The sequence below is a fragment of the Pseudopodoces humilis genome, chromosome 27 (assembly GCF_049639895.1).
Source record: "Pseudopodoces humilis isolate 2021_Gansu_Grassland_sample_001 chromosome 27, ASM4963989v1, whole genome shotgun sequence".
Lineage (NCBI taxonomy): Eukaryota > Metazoa > Chordata > Aves > Passeriformes > Paridae > Pseudopodoces > Pseudopodoces humilis.
Window position 1 is genome coordinate 2,818,966 of NC_142226.1, and position 17,336 is coordinate 2,836,301.

Here is a 17,336-nt window from a genome sequence, read left to right on the forward strand (position 1 = left end):
CTCCCCCGCCCCGCGGTGCCCTTCGAGGGTCCCCTTGGCGTCCCGCCCCGCGCCCGCCGCCGGCGCTGCCCCGGCCCCGGGGGAGCGGGCGGGTGCCGGTGAGTGCCGGGCTGCTTGTCGGGGTGTCGGCAGTGTGTCGGGGTGTGTGTCGGGGGTGTGTGTCAGGGGGTGTGAGCGTGTCGGTGTGTGCACGCTCCACTCCGGGGCTTTGCGCGAGCAGCGCATCAGCGGTAGGAGGGGACAGAGCCGCTCCTGGGGCGCACCGGCAGCCCCGGCTCTGCAGGTGCCGCCCGACCGGCACCAGCACCGCACGGCTCGGCCCGGAGGGGAACGGCCCGGCTCGGCTCGGCTCGGCTCGGCGCTGAAGGGAGCGGCGGGAGCTGTGGCTGCCACGGGACGGGCCGGAGCGGCCGCTCTAAGATGTGCCATGAGCCGCCCGGCCCCGGCGCCGAGCGGCCGCTCCGCCTGAGCCCCGGGCAGCAGCCGCCCGAGTCCCCGCTGCCCCTGGGGCCCTAGGGCCGCGCCGGCCCGCGCCCTCTCCAACGATGCCCCATCTCTGGCCGGCGCTCCGCCGCGTCCTCTGGGAATACTGGGCAGCGCTCCTGGTCGGCGGCTTCTGGGGACAGGGTTCGCACGGGATGCCGCATGGCATCCGGATCGGTAAGGGCCGCCGCCGGCGGCAGAACTTCGGCGCCGGGGCGGAGAACGCGCTGCCCGGGGCAGCGGCGAGGGATGCGGTACCCGGGGCCGCGGGATGCGCTGTCCGATGCCGGGGCGGAGGTTCCCCCGGCGGAGAGTGCCCTGGCCGGGGTTGGGGACGCGCTCCTGCTGCCGGGGAGGAAGGTGCCGGCGGGGCGGTGAGGCGGGGGCTGTGTCCCGGAACGGAGCGGGCAGCACTCTCGGTGCGAGCAGCCGCCCCGGCCGAAGTGCGGTGGGGGTGTCGGGCACCTTACGAAGAGGAGAAGAGAATGTTGTCCCTCTGGAGAGTGGGGTGCTGATTCCCCGGGGAAGGGGAACGTTTTGCTCCCGGAGAGGACGAATGCTTTTGCCTCTGGAGAGGGAGGATGCTGAGCCCCCAGAGACGGGGGTTGCCGAGTACCCAGACAGGGGGGATGTTGATTCCCTGGAGAAGGAAGATTTTTGCTCACAGAGATGGGGGATGCAGAGACCCCGGAGAGGAGGGATGCTGAGCTTGTGACGACGAGGGCTGCGGTACCCAGTGCGAGGAGGGCTGTGGAGCCTGCGGCAATGGGGTGCTTTGCAGAGGTGTTTTGACCCAGGGCTGGATGTGCCCAGCACAAGGGACAGACAGCCCAGGGGGGCCCGCGGCACCGAGTCCCGCTGCCTGGAGGATGCCAGTGGGCTGGCTCTGCTGCAGCTGCTGCTGAGGACCAGGCGTGTTTCATTAAATTGCTGAGGTTCTGGGGAAAATTAATTTTTAATAATGTTACATAAAGTAATTGCACAGATAACATCCTGGGAATGAGTCTGCGATCTTTCTTTTTCTAATTAAATGAGATACTTGTTTTAATCATGTCATGTAAAACGGCGCTGATTTCTGTTACATCCCATGCACTTTGCTATTGGTATATATTTCTAGGGATTTGCTGTCTGCCCACTAAAAATTACAAGGACGGGTTTACCTGCCTTTTAAAGGTTCAAATTTTTACTCAGAGAAACCAGTGAAAACTGAATAGATTTGTGAATAATTTTAGCTGGAAAAAAAATGGGTCTTACTTATGCCAGTGCAACTGCACAGCAGAAATATGAAAGCCAGAAAGAGAAAAATGCTGGTCTTGAGGGACAGGTGCTTTTTGAAGTGAGACATTGTCACCTCCAGCAGGGCTTGGAGTGGCTGCATGGCCCAGATCTTCTCATGGACAAGGGCTTGATTCCTGCAGGGTGAGCATCTGGTCTCCCCCAGACTTCCGTGAATGGGGCGCTCCACGCCTTTGTTATCCCGTGCACATTGTAGTGCCAGAAATATTGGTGGAAAAGGTTAATGGGTCTGCCTCCGGGGCCTGGGGCCCTGGCGGCTGCTGAACTTTCACCAGACCCAAGCTGCTTAGTATGCTCAGCCTCCGCCTGGAACAGCTGGAAATGTTTTGTGCCAAACAAACCCACTCCCAGGAAGGCTCCGTTGCTGCTGACAGGACGCGCTGGGCTCCGCCAGTCCCACTGCAGGAGCTGGGAGGAGGCGTCCTGCTGGTGTGAGCCCCCCCGGCTGTCAGCAGCCTGTGCCCACCGAGAGCACCGCAGCGCTGTGGCGGAGTTTCCCTCCCCGACGGGTCCCAGGGCTCGGATCCCCTTTGGGACCGGCGGCCGTGTGCGGGGGTGCTGTCGCAGCTGGGCGGCCAGGCTGGCAGCTCCTCCTGCCTTCGGCTTGGCAGCAGCGGGCCTGATTCTTGGTGGCCAGAGCCGGCTGCTGCCAGGCTGCCGCTCCGAGGAGGCGGGCGAGGGGCAGCTGCAGCTGTGGCAGATGCTCGTGTGGGGCTGAACCCGCAGGGGATGGCGGGTGCTGAAACTCCAGGGAATACTCGCATGGCTCATGGGGGATATTCAGGCTCAGGAGTATCCCTGGGGGCTCTGTGGAGATGTTTAGTCTCGACTCTCAGTGCCTCAGTTGTCCTGAAAACGGATTTTCTAGGCTCAAAGCAATTGCGCAAAAGGACAGAGGAGGTTTCAATGCAGATACTGCTGCCGGCCCTCCACGAAAGCATTTGGGTCTGCTGCAGCTCTGCTCCCCTTCACCGGGCAGGCGGCTGGGCAGGCAGGGAGGCAGGGATGGAGGCAGGGATGGAGGCAGGGAGGAAGGGATGGAGGGAGGAAGAAGTGATGGAGGCAGGGATGGAGGCAGGGATGGAGGCAGGCAGGGAAGGATGGAGGCAGGCGGGCAGGAAGGGAGTACAGCTGTGCCACTGCCTGCACTGCCGTCCCTTCCATAGGAACAATCCCTCTTTACCTGCTGAGAAATCCTACTACAGTCAGCCCCTCATCAAGCCACCTTTTTGATCAGTAAAATAAAATAAGAAACTTAGAAGATCAGAAAAAGGCTTTAATCGGGGCTGCAGGGAGATCTATGTTTACTTTCTCTCTCAGCTAAAACTGGCATCATTTTGTGACCTCTTTTTCAGCCCACTGGAAAGCTGCAGCTTCTTGCCCTGCATTAATTTGTGCAAAGCTGCCCTGGCTTTCAAGTAATTATTTTAATTATTAGGTTATGCCAAGAAGTGGAGAATACTTAAGTAACTATTGGTTTAGCACTGAAAATCAAACCAGAGAGAAAGCAGGTAACTTCTGAAAGCTCTCATTTATCCCTGTGAAGCTGACTCTTAAAATAAATACAGGGAGAGATACCTAAGAAAGGGAAGGAAAAGCCAAAAGCACCCTTTTTCTCACCAGTAAAATATAAATATTTAATTTACACATCTAAACATAATCTATACATGCACCCATACAAAGAAAATCCGTGCCTTGTTACTGGATGGGGTTTTTGAAGCAGGAGTTTCTATCTGAAGCTTATTCAACAGCTGCTTGGTTATTACGCAATCTGTTAAATATTTGAAAATGCTGTATCAGAAAACACCATCCAGAGCTGCTCCAAGTGCTCAGTTGAGCTCTGAATGACTCTGGAGTGGAGACAGAGAAGGGTGGCAGTGTGAGGAGCTGTCCCGTGTTTAGCCCCGTTGAGGGATGCTGAGCTGCTGCCAGCCCTCACTGCGGTGAGCTGGAGATCCCACCTGGCACCCAGAGCTGCACGGGGCTCCTGCGGCTTTGCAGCACCGTGCCCCTCGTAGCTAAAAGGAGCGAGAGCTCGCTGGTCACGGTACCGTAGAGATCCCATTTGTCTAACCTTTCACTCGGATTAAAAAGCAGTTTGACGCACCAGGCAAGCGCTCGATGCCATTTTAGAACATGATGATGATGATGATGGCACCAGCGCTGACAAAGCCGGGCGGGATAAGCTAAATGGGTGGCGCAGGTGAAGCAGGACTGGCGGCTCCAGCACACCCGTTCCAGCCGCCTGCTTTGCTGAAGCATCATCAGAAATTCCTCGGAGCGATTATTTTGAGGGATGATGTGTTGGTGAGACACACGTGTGGGTCAGATGCCAAAGGGATCGGTAAATTGTAAAGAACAGAGCCCCCAGCACTGGCAGGCAGCGGAAGCTGCATCTGGGGGTTCCTGAGTGGGTTTGCACCGTGGTGCTGCTGAGAAGGTGACACTGTAACCATGCTGCCATCACTGTCCTTGGCCACCCTGCTCCTGCCAGGAGTGCCCTGGCCAGGGGGAAAGGCAGGGTCCCAGCCCATCCTGCCCTTGGGTCACCCCAACCCCAGCTGTGTGCTCACCCTGCCCCTCTGCAAGACGAGGAATGAGGTCATTTTCCCATGGGCCAGGGAATGGGGTCATTTTCCTTGCTACTTTTTAAAAGGCATTACCTCCACTTCTGGGTCCTCACTCTTCTTTTTTGCCAGATTTTTCACTAAGGTTCTATTCCTGCTGATATTTGTGGTAATAATCCCACTTCAAGCATGTCTGACAGTCCCAGTCCTGTATCTCTGAAGTGGCTGTGAGCAGGAACAATCTCCAGCAAAGCTTTTAAACAAACAACCCCACATGAGGAATTTATTGGATTTTTCTTGTAGTGTCTTTCTAAGCTGTGTTTGCATAGAGAAGGGGTCAGGGCATTGATTGTTTGTATGATTTGCAAGTCATACAGAAAATACAATCAAATTTGAGCCCATGTGAGAAAAATATCATTGATTATTTTATACAAATACATAGAAAACAAGTTCTGTGGATAATTATCCTCCTCTGTGTGATTGGCTTTTCTGAGGCTTATTATGCCTGTCAGGAATTTTATTTTGAAACCACCTTCCCACACTCTGCAAATGAAGTTGTATTTTCAAAAATAAAGGCAGAAACAGGCTTTTCCAGGCTGAAACAGCAGCGCCCGAGGGCTGGGAGCTGCACAATCATGGGGGACATGAATGCTGGAGTGGAGTCCTCAGAAAGGCAGCTTGAGGGTTTTTCTGCTCAGCTTGTGTCTGGTGACCAGAGTGGCCGGTGCTCTTTGGTGATGCTGGCAGGGGATGGCACCAGGGTGTTTTTCAATCACTGTTTCCTTTGTGGCTTCTCCCGCATTCCCTTGGGCACTGCTGTGACTGTGCACCCACTGCTCAAGCATTTAATGGTTGATAAAGTTATTTCAGGTCATGAGACACTTTGTGTGTCAGATAACACATTCTGGTAATTTCAGCAGAATAGGAGGGAGGCAGTGTAAATTGTTTGGTGGTAAATGAATTCTGAATACATTTGAATAACAATGTTAACTCTTTATCACAAAATAGTGTAATTATTTGATCTTGGCATTCTCTCGAGAACTTCATACAGGAAATTAAGATCAAACCACATACCAGAAAAGAATAGACTCCCATTTATCACAAGGCAGAAGAGACACCAAAGCAGACAGCTCAGTGCTGGGCTGCTGCCTCGGGGCACTTGGACAGGCTAGGGCTGGAGGCAGCAGGGCGTGGAGAAGCCTTGTGTAGGCACAGAGAGAGGTGGATGCACACAACCTGACACCGGTACACACAGACACACCCCAGGACACACTGACACACACCCCGGGACACACAGACACGCGCCTGTGGCATGACAACTGCCTCTCGTGCTGCAGTGTCACGTCTGGATTTATCAGATTTATCAGCGGCCAATGCAAACCAGCCCCCTCTGAATCCATCTCACCTGTGCTGTGTTTATTGATGACAGGCAGCGATAGAGACAGGCATTGATTGACAGGTTTATTTATGACAGGCAGCGATAGACAGGCATTTATTGACAGGTTTATTGATGACAGGTAGAGGCTGCTGTTAGCAGAAGCTTCCCGTGAAGCCCGCACGGCGCAGCCACGCACGGAGCGACTTTAGATCCGTTCTGTCTCGGGCAAAGCCGGGTCCCTTTTTCCCCGGGTAAATGAAGCGCTCCTGGGGTACGGAGCAGCAGTTCCAGGGAGTTAGCACTCCTAAAGGAAGCCAGCTCCCCGCCTGTCGAGATATGCCCCGCATCGGCAGAGGGCACTGCCCGGCCGCGGCTCCCGCAGCCTCCAGCACGGAGCTCCCGGCGCTGTCTCGGAGCCGCCGCGTTGCTGGAGCGCCAGGAGAGCGGTGCTGGAGCCTCTCGTGGGGGAGACACGGCATCAAAGGCAGCACGAAGCCCCCTAATCCCGTGCAATGTGCGTCTCCACCAGTTTCGCCATCTCCTTCCCCTCCTCTTGGCTGCAGCTTTAGCGCGACGCTGCCTGGGCGGCTTTTCCCTCTGCACAGCAGAGGACGGGCGGGGAAGTCTCTGGGAAAGGCAGATAGCGAGTTGAAAGCACCAGAAGCACGGGCGAGGATGGATAGAGGCAAATGTTGAGATGAACCGAGGGCTGAACGGGAGGATAAGAGCTGCTGGAGGGAATAGGAGTGGAACGGGAGCACTGTGCCCCTTAGAGAATCCAGCCTGGTTCGCCAGGCAGGGATTGGCGCAGTACGGGCCGATGCAGAGTGGATTCATTTGGGATGGGGGTTGATTCGTTGATATGCTGATTCGTGTTATAAACAGTGAAAACAGGGATGATGTGCTGCTATTTACCACTTGTAATAACGACTGAAATAGATGCAGGTCCTTAGCACAAGCGAGAGCTCTTAAAGCAGGTGGAGGGCTCAGCTCATTGCTTTGTCTTTGCTCCTGCACCAGCTTTTCCTTGTGGTTGCATTTGTTAACCCTTTGTGGCTCCTCTCACCCCCTGTTGCTGGGCTGCCCCTGGGGAAGCCACAGCTTCAGTTCTCGGGTTTGCACTGTGAGGCTCTCACCGCGCCAGCGTTACCTGGCTCCTTGTGCCTTCAATCTGCAGTGAGACACAGAGCATAAATGCACAGATACGGATGTGACTGCTCTGTTATTTCTGGCAGGGAGGATCACCAGGAGAACGTGGTTCAGCTGCAAGCGACTGAGGAGAGCGTGGGGTACCCCTGCGTCAGAGGCAACCCCAGCGCTGCTCTGAGCTTCCCCCACGCTGCTCAGCTCTGCAGCACTGGCAGGAGGAGAGGGAAGCAGACACCAGCCTTGGCCACCACACTGTGTCTGTATCATTTAATACTTTAGTCCAGGGACCTTATTAGACTTCAGCTTTTTTTGCTGTGCCCCAGCCAAGAGGCAGCACAGCCCTGCGTGGGGTCAGATTCATAGAATAAAAATCAAAATTGGGAAGTAGTAGGGGAACAGCTGGCACATTCTGTATCAGCTCGTTGTGCCTGGGACATTCAGCACAGCAGTGTGACCTGGAAAGCAGTAGGAAGGGTTGGGCTTCCAAAGGCACGGACCATGTGGGTACGTTTGGAGAAGTTTTTAAACAGACAGATAAACCAGCTAATGCCAAAGGCACAAACCAAAGACTTAAAATTATGTACACGTACATAAATTCTTGAATCTGGGCCTTGCCCTTTGCACATTGCTCTGTAAACTGGGCACTGGGGATCCCCTCTAAGTGGTACCCAGCTCGCTGGGACTGGAGCACTCAGTGTTACACAGGCTTTTGAGACAGATTCCAATTTCATCTTGCAAGCAGCAACTTCAGGAGCATCAGTGGTGCCCCTGCAACAGCTGGGTGGAAATGGTGGTTCCCACCTCTAGAAAGGACTGGGATGAGGCCACTGACTGCTCTGACAGAGGCCACTGGGCATTCATTAGCTGGCAATGACATCTGATGGCTACGGCATGTCCTTTGTTCACGCTGGGGACTTGGAGGTGAACAGACCAGATCTCTGAACTCACCAGCTCCCAGGTGAGTAGGAACGTACGTCATTCCTAAAATAACAGAGCTGGTACTGCAGAATCCAAACTTGATTAGAGCCGTGGAAGTGTACGGGGAAAGAACCAGCGTTGCCGTGGGCGGCTTCCCCCCACTCTAATGAATAGACGGCTGTCAGCTCGCACTTTTCTCCCAGGATGAAGCAGTAAATAAAATCTGGTATAACCCACAAATTTAGCTGAGTTACGGCTGTCTATTGGGACTGAAGTGTTAGACTTGTTGGTTAGTTTTGCAGTGAATTCAGAGCACTCTGAGGAAAGTCACTGCAGTGATTTTAAATTCCACCCCCTGTGAGATACCATGCCTGCCCAGGCACTTGGGCTGAGGGGGCTTTTTCCTGGCTGCAGCAGAAGTTCTGTGTTGGGAACAGGGTGGATTTTGTTCTGAACGGAACAAACAGCCACAGCACCTTCTCAGCAGAGGATACAAGGCTGGATGTCATAGAATCTCAGAGTGGTGTGGGTTGGAAGGGACATCAAAGCTCATCTCATTCCACCCCTCCTGTCACAAGCAGGGACAACTTCCACTAACCCAGGTTGCTCCAAGCCCTGTCCAACCTGGCCTTGAACACTCCCAGGGATGGAGCTGCTGTAGCCCGGGGGCTCTGTCAGGTCTCCCTGCCCGCTACTGGCACGCAGGAACAGCCCCTCAGCCACTCCAGGGAGGGGACAGACACCAGTCCTTTAGCAGTGCACAACTCCAAGGTGTTCTTTTATCAGATGTGCAGCAAAAGTTACATCATGATTAACCTTAAAAGCTTAAGCTTTTTCTTTGCCTGTGTGAGACAGATTTATAATATTTTCTCTTTCTTTTTTAACACTGGATTCTTAGTGCAGACAGTGATTTATTGAATAATCAATTTCCTTATCTACGTAACACATTCAGGTGATCCATCAGTGCCAGGTAATCAATCCAGCTCAGGATTTTAAGTGTATATATGTATACTTGTATATATATTTTCCTCCTGTACTGTTGTCAGGCCAAGTAACATCTCCCTTTCTTTGCTCCTTTCCCAGTGACTTTTGTTTATGGTGTGTAAAAGAAACCCCCGACGTTATATTACACCTTGTAAGTTTTACGGTACTTGAGAGGTTTATGTGCTATGAATGTAAAGGGCAATGCAATAATGCAAAGGGCAGTGAGACATTTTTAAGCGCAGAAGGATATACACGGAGCTGAGGAGATAAATCTGGGCGGATAATCGTCCCACTGTGTCTTTCCTATTTATGAGAGGAAAAGACATTCATTGCAAATCATGGTTCAGGTCACTCGTGCCCTGGTCTCTGCTCCGTGCTGCATTATTGGCTGCTTTAACTGCTCTTAATCTGCTTTGGGATCCCTGTCCTGGTTTGGAGCCATGGCTGGGCCCAACAGAGGGGGCTCAGCCCATGTGGGATGTGATTCCCCATCACTGGGGTGGTGCATTGGTCCTGTGCAGCTCAAGGACTGCGCTACGTGGAATTTGACGTGTCTGTTGGTGAGTTGGGAAAGGGCTTAGCTAGGGAATGAACCGTAGGAGGAAGTAAGAGGAGTCACAGTTGCCAAGCCTGAAGCTTGTGGGTGATTTAGCTGGGAAAGAGGAGGCTGGGTTCAGCCTCCCACAGTCTGGGTGTTTGCTGCTGGAGTTTGGGCTGGGCAGGAAACTGTTCTGAGAATAGGTCTGGGAACTTCAGCAAACACTTCATATGTGGAGAGAAACTTCTTGGGGGCACTCAGATTTTTGAAACAATCAAGCCATGAATCCTTCTCAAATGTGAATATTCAGAATTCAGCATTTGCAATTAGCAGTAGAATTGGAGACAAAATGCCATTACTTTCAGAGGTCAAGATAAGTTGTATACAAAGGCCATTGTTCCATGTGCTTCGTTCAAAATCCAATTTGTTTTGTGGGCTTATGATGGCAGAAACTCTGATGATTTTTCTATTGCCACATGTTAGGTACTTTATGTGCAGGAAAAGATTTTGCCTTAATTACTTTCAGATTTAACTGTCTGGCACAAAGACAGGATTTTCCTGATTTGAACCATCTCATCAAAAGTTGAGAACTTAACTGGCACTGAAAACCTCGTGATGTGGCAGAGCCCCATGGATTTCCCAGGAGCAGGAGCTGATGGCCAGAGTCCTGCTTCCTGTCGTGACAGCAGCTCTCCAGAATATCCCTGGGATGGGAAGAGGGGAGAAGAAGCTGCAGGAGAATCCTCTGAATCCATGTCCCTCCCATCCAAACAGTTCTGCAGAGCCCAGCACCTCCTACAGCTCCAGGTGCCATTTGTTTCAGCAGTAATGCCATTACCATTTTAAGCTGAACCAGGGACCTGTAAAAAGGAGGTTCTTGGTTTAAATCTCTGATCCATAAAATCTTAAGGACTTGCTCTTTCTTTATAGGGAAAGAAAACCATTTTCTTCCTCATTTTATGCACTTTTCTTCTTGTAAATTCTTATTTCTGCAAAAGCAGCTTTTGTCCTCTTTGCTTAGACAAATTCAAACAAGACCCTGGATGTTTTGCTTCAGGGTGGCATCTCAGCTTGGCTCATAATATTTGAATGGAAATAGGATCTGTAATTTTCTTTCCTATTCATCTACATCATGGCAAAAGGGTTGTCCAGAGCAGGTGTTGCAAGATCTTAGATGAAGCTGATAATATTTTTTAAAATGTAGGGCTTGTTCCTGCACAGTTTATCAAATTCCCTTTAGGTTAAAGTTACAAATAAAGTGTTGAATATGAGAAATGCTCAGTTCTTTGAGCAGCTACCTTCTACCCTGTGGTGTATTCCAATAGCCAGAACTGACTTTGGATGTGTGCCCATAAAGGATCTATAAAAAAAAATAGTTAGAGCCATCTTTACTTAATTTTCTTAGACATTAATGCAGTGGTTTCTATTTGAGTGGTTTTCTTTCCTGCAGTGTAACTTCATCTATGAAATGTGGCAATTTCAGCTGCTGGTTCCATTTCCTCCAGGGAAGGGAGAGCAATGGCACCCAGAATCCAGCCTGAGCTGCAGATCCCCCTCTTTATACTTTGGATTTGCATTTATTTTAGAATTTTTCGGAGGCAATTCTCACCTAGTTGACTGTCACTCTCTTTCCTTCTCTCTCTTACTCCAAGGATCACACACTTGGTGTGAAGAAACAGCTCATCCTTATGGATGAGCCACAGCCAAAGCCCGTGATCCTTCCCCAGGACTGATCCTGGCAGCTGTGACCTGCCCTGGGCTCCCGCCCAAACCCCAGCCCCTGGCACTGCCACTCCCTCTGTGACTTCCATCTCAAATGCTGAACTCCCCTCCTCATCCCCAGGGATCTTCCCATCCAAAGGGAGGGAAGAGATGAACAGAGTTGAAATCCTGAACAAGCTGTACTTCCTGGTATTTTAAGAAAATGCTGAATTTTAAGAAAATTCAGAGTTTCCTCAGCAGCTGGATGGGATTTTTGTTTATCCCCAGTGCTTGGGAGCAGAACTCTCAGAATATTCTTGGCTTCCTAAAGATCCTGTAGGTTCCACACTGACCTCACCACCACATGAGTTAAATGGAAGATTCCGCCCAACCTGGTGACCATCGATATTTAGTGTTGGCCCAGGCACCTGGTCTCTATATTCTGTGTTATTAAGGTCATTCTGTGGGGTTACACGACTCTTTGTGCTTTGTGAATGTTTGTGGGGAAACCAATTTCCATATGAATTATGGAAGTTGATACCAACAGAGCTGTAATTCGTAAATTGTTCTGACAGCAACATTTTGTAACAGAACACAGAGAAACCAGGGTAATAAAACTTGCCATTAAGGGAGTGGACTTGCGAGTCCTAGAAAGAAATCTTGTCCAAAGATTATTTATGATCATTGAACACCGAAATGTGTTTTTTGCATTTTTATTGCTAGCAAATTACTTGTAAACCCACCAGGGAGCTAATGATTTTTCCTCTGAGGCCATGCAACTTTGTTTTTGTTTATATATATCCATTTCTGCAACCAGTTAAGCTGTCACTTTTGATTTATATTGACAATAATTATTTCAAACCAGCCTGGGTGGTAAAGGGTTACCTGTCCTTTGCCTCCAGCTAACAAAATCCACAGGACAGTGATTCCAAAGGAGAAGAGAGGTGCCTGGGCAGGTTTTCCCTGGATCATTGTAGTGGTGCTAACTACCTCTAATGGGGAGCACGGATTATTTATGTTCTTCTGCAGCTTCTCATTAATTTTTCAGAGCACTTGCTTGAAGAGTTCCAACTTCTTGGCTCCTTCATTAGTGTTACCTGTTCAACAGTGTGGAGCACTGGAGGTGACACTTCAGAATGGAGCATTTCAGTTCAGGCTTCTTTACAGGGAGACAAGAGGAGCCAAGTAGCTGCTGGCTTGGCTGCAGCCTGAGTGATTGGGGTAGCTGCTGATTTATCTCCCTGCCCCCCTGCCTCTATCTACAGTATCCAGCTGTGTGTGATAAGCATGCCAGGGCCCGGCTTATTGCAATGATCTTCTCTTTAGAGTCATCATGGCACTTCTCTTTCAGGTATTTCCCCACCTCAGCTGGGTTCTGAATTTGTTTACATTAAAATTCCCAGGCTGGGGGATCAGAAAATTCCTTCAGGGTCCAGCCCATTGTCTCCCATTCTCTGCACGACTCAGAAGCTGCAGACCATATAAAAGAATTACCAGATTAAATACCAGGGTGATGGTATTTAATTCAGGGGAAACTGAACATTCTCCAAAAGTGACATAGCAGGTTCAAAGGAGGAGAAGGAAAGGAAAGGCTGAAAAGCCTCATCCCCTGCTCCTCCCCTGACAAACTGCAATTGGTGCAATTACCAATAAACCCCCCAAACACGCTACTGGGACTGGGATGCAGGGTAGGACGAAGAAACCATAAACCAAACATACCTGGCACAAACTCAAGAGCAGGAAGCTCTGGACAAGAAGATGGGATCAGGGGTAAGATTTTAGCGAAGTTTTCATCTCCCAGCAAGCCTGGCTGGCGCAGGGACTCAGTGGCCTGAGCCTGCCTGGCAGCTCCCATCACCCAGGGACGGTTGCCCATGCTGAGCCATCCAGGACACCCTCCAGGGCAGTGCAGCTGTCCTAGCCCTGCACATGGTGGCTTTTCTAGCATCACTGAGGGGTCCCTGTGCCTGGGTGCAGCCATCCTCCTCCCACCCTGTCAGCTGGACTGAGTTCAGCTGTGCCCCCAAATGGCACAAGGGCCTCTTTGCCACTCTGCAGGACAGCAGCCCTTGGCCACTCGCTCCTCAGGATGCTGCAGTCATTCACAGCAGAAACACCCTGGCTGCAGGGAGCAGTAGGGAGTTCCAGATCAGCCTTACAAAGGTTAAGGGAGCACTAAATTATTCCTTGCCATGTCTCCCAGGGTGATGGCACCTCTTTTTTTGTGATGTGCAACCTTGGATAGATTTTCCTGGTGCAACAGAGGCAAGAGCTGTCTCCAGGCATCACTCAGTGGTGCCCATCCACTGTTGTCAGTCCAGCTGGCGTTCCCCGGTCAAAAGCAGCAAATGGATAGAGATGTTTATTAGGTTCTGGGGGTCATGGGACATTTGTACATTCATTACCAAAATCAGTAATGACTAATTGCGGTTTTGAACGTAACGGAACATTTTGTTAGAGCCACATTTCCTTTACGGATTTTCAAAGCCTTATTTTTAGAGAAATATTTTTTGATCTGTTGTTGGCTCCTGTTCTGCTCTATTACAGACTCCCTGCATGGCTTTGAACAAATGACTTTGCTCTTCTGTGCCTTAATTCTGTACTTGTAAAATAGGGCTGAGCACACTACCAGCTCCTCTGGGCTGTGGGAATGGGAAAGGTTTAAAGCTTGCAGATGTCAGTAGCCAAGCTTGCCACACCCAGCAGGATCTTTGAGGCAGAACAAACAGATATGAGCAGGCACAACCCTATTACCAGTGAAATACTGAGATTATAACCCAGGACTCTCTGACTGGAGCAATTCTGGGGGAAAAAAAAGAGACTATCCTAAATACACTTAACTGCTTATTTAATGTAGATTTTAAAAGTTATTTATCGAAATTTAGCAACTATTTACTCAATCCAGGACTGGAAAGCCTTTAAAACATACTCTTAATAATCCCTTCATATTTAACTAATGTACAATAGTGTGTGCTATTACATTGCAATTACATCCTATTTGAGACACTTAATTAAAAGGGAGGCTGTAATAAGCTCCCAATTGTTTGGCTCCTCAGCCAGACCCACACGATGGAGGATTCTGCCTGTCAGCGGGTGCCAAGCACATCCTGGAATGACACAGTGGCAGCATGGCAGTGTCCATGTGGGGCTGGTTCTGTGTGGGGCTGGGTTTATGTAGGGCTGGGTCTGTGTGGGGCTGGGTCTGTATGGGGCTGGGTTCATGTAGGGCTGGGTCTGTGTGGGGCTGGGTTCATGTAGGGCTGGGTCTGTGTGGGGCTGGGTCTGTGTGGGGCTGGGTTCATGTGGAGCCAGTTCTGTGTGGGCCTGGGTTCATGTAGGGCTGGTTCTGTGTGGGTCTGGGTTCATGTGGGGCTGGGTCTGTGTGGGGCTGGGTTCATGTGGGGCCGGGTCTGTGTGGGGCTGGGTTCATGTGGAGCCAGTTTTGTGTGGGGCTGGGTTCATGTAGGGCTGGTTCTGTGTGGGTCTGGGTTCATGTGGGACCGGGTCTGTGTGGGGCTGGGTTCATGTGGGGCCGGGTCTGTGTGGGGCTGGGTCTGTGTGGGGCTGGGTTCATGTGGGGCCGGGTCTGTGTGGGGCCGGGTCTGTGTGGGGCTGGGTCTGTGTGGGGCTGGGTCTGTGTAGGGCTGGGTTCATGTGGGGCTGGGTCTGTGTGGGGCTGGGTTCATGTGGGGCTGGATGTGTGTGAGGCTGGGGCTGGGTCAGGCTCTGTCTGGGGCTGGGTTCATATGGGGCTGGTTCTGTGTGGGGCTGGGTTCATGTGGGGCTGGGTCTGTGTGGGGCTGGGTCTGTATGAAGCTGGGTCCAAGTGGGGCTGGGACCATGCTAGGCTTGTTCTGTGTGGGCCTGTGTGGGGCTGGTCCATGTGTGGGTCTGTGTGGGGCTGGATCAGCTGGGCCATGACCCTGCAGGGCTCTCAGGCCTTGGGGGTTGCTCCCACTCCGCACGGGATGGCTGCAATCCCGGGATGCTCGGGGAGAGAGCTTGGAGCACGGCAGCTTTGTGCTCCTGTATTCAGAGCTGAATCTCACAGGTCAGAGGTGCTCTTCAGGAGCCCCATCACAGCAGCTCTGGCTTCCTCACTGCCCCAGGACTCAGCACCAGCCCTTTACCTGAAGGAGCACATCCAGCTTTGCCCAGAAGTCCTGGTGTGGAAAAGCAGCCTCGGGAGGTGCACCAAGGCCAAAATGCTGTGTGGTGTTTGTGGGAACCTTGGGAACCCTGCTCTGCTGCCTCCCTGCTGGGTGCCTGAGCAGCCCACGGTCCGTCCTGCTCTCCCTTGGCCTCTCCCACAGCTGGGATCATAAATCTGCCGCACAGTGCTGGTGTGGTTACCCTGTGCCAGGCTGTCACAGGCAGGCTCCCTGGAAGAGCTCTCAGACATCTGTCTGCAGCCAGCTGCTTGCCATCCCACCAAGTGACTGCTCTGCTTCTCTCAAATAAAAAATAATAATCCAAGCCCCCTTTAATTCAAGCCTGATTGAAATCAGAAGTGACAACAGCTTTGTGCTCGCTCCGTGGCAGGATATTAAGTTAATTTGTATAAGTGATTCTTTTGCTTTTAATTTATCAGCCTGAGATTCAAAACTGAGGAACACAGGGACCCCACGAGACATGCCTGAATCTTTCAGGAGTGGAGCTTGTTTATTCAAGTGCTTAAATATAGCTCTTAATTCTGTGGCTGATCCAACAGCACAGTGCAAGGAAGGCAGGATAAGAGATCCCTTTGCTCCCTGGGTCACTGTCCAGGCCCTCATTGTGGTGCCTGTGCAGCCCCTTGGGGTCAAACACAAACCCCAGAGCAAACCAAACGCTTCTACAGAGAACTGATAAAACATGTAGAGAGGGATCTGTGTGTGGCAGCTCTTTGGGTTTTGTACGGGATTTCGAGGCCAGCCTGGGTTCATGAGCTGCTCACGAGCCCAGTGCACAGTGTCTCATAAAAATCCTTTTTCCCCTCTCAGCTCTGCAGTTTTATTGTGTTTGCAGTCTAAATCTAATAAGAGGATCAATGGAGATTTTGGGAATGGTCCCAGTCCCGGGAGTGGTGACTGATGCAGCCACGTCTTGGAAATCCAGATAGCAGCACTTCCCTCCCAGGCATGAGCTGGAGGAGGCTGTTCCCTGGGATTATGGTTAGGAAAGGAAGGATGCTTCAAAGTGAAAGGGAAACAGAAACCTCCAGGTGTTTTTTGTTGTTCCAAGTGCTTTAAAATGATGTTTAGATTTCATGTATCAGTAATTACATATACTTGGGCGGTATTTAATGCCAGGCACTGATGGATGCTCGGTAATCCCATAGAGAGAGAACACATTTGTTTTATGGGGCTAATTGCACACAATCTGTTATTGTGTGGTGTTGAATACTTTGAGGGTTAGTGCCTTTCAGCATTGAGCATAAAAGCCAGGCCTCCCCGACAATAACCTCCATTAATGAGGCTTCCCCAGTCCGCAAACCTCGGAGACCACAACGTCTTCTTTGTAAACCGAAGCTTGCCAGGATTCCACAGTGAAAAACCTCCCACCGATCTCCCACTCTTTCATTTTTTTCTTTATTTGGTTTAAACGGGAAAATAGCTGCCCAGTACAGCTCCCACTCCTTTAGCTGCATCTCCACACATTTCTTTTAAACTAACCAACAGCTTATGGTGGGAAGGAGAAGCAGCTGCAACTTGCTGAGAGCGGGGGAACTTCACTTCCAGAGGATTCAGCTCCTTTTGTTTTCCACAAGAGCTGTTGAGTGCTGGGAGCTTTAAAAAATACAGGCACTCCTTCAGGCTCCTGAAATGTGGATTCAGGGGAGGTGTTCTGCAGGCTCTCCGGAGAGCTGGAAGCAGGAATGAAGATCTCCCAGAGCCACACTGGCTGCTGTGCTTGGCTACACTTCCACTAACTCCCATGGGAACTGAAATTTTGGTGCTTCAGCTCAAGTTTCCATCACTGTTGGAGTCCTCAGCTGTGCTGTTGATATGTCCCAGACTCCTTGACTCCTCTGAGTGGATGGGAATGACAGAGGGAGAGGACACAGTCTTAATCTGCTCCAAGGGAAGTTTAGGTTGGAAAAAAATTCTTCTCTGAAAGAGTGATTGGGCAATGGAATTGTCTGCCCAGGGAGGGATGGAGTCACCATCCCTGGAGATGTTTAAAAACAGACTGGACATGTCAGTGCCATGGCTTAGTTGATGAGGAGGTGTCAGACCATGGGCTGGACTAGGTGATCTCAAAGGTCTGTTGCAACATAGTTTATTCTGTAATTCTGTGATTCTGTGATTCTGTGATTCTGTGATTCTGTGATGCAGGACCA

General features: G+C 51.1%; 1 protein-coding gene across 1 annotated transcript in view; it reads left to right on the forward strand.

Annotated features, from left to right (window-relative positions):
- The first annotated feature begins 281 nt into the window (after positions 1–281).
- The window catches only part of GRIK3 (glutamate ionotropic receptor kainate type subunit 3), a 105,773-nt gene continuing 88,718 nt past the window's right edge, over positions 282–17,336 (forward strand). Inside the window, exon 1 of the mRNA XM_005529899.3 lies at positions 282–660. Coding sequence (XP_005529956.2) covers positions 546–660 — 115 coding nt within the window. The 5' untranslated portion in view covers positions 282–545. The remainder of the gene's footprint in view (positions 661–17,336) is intronic.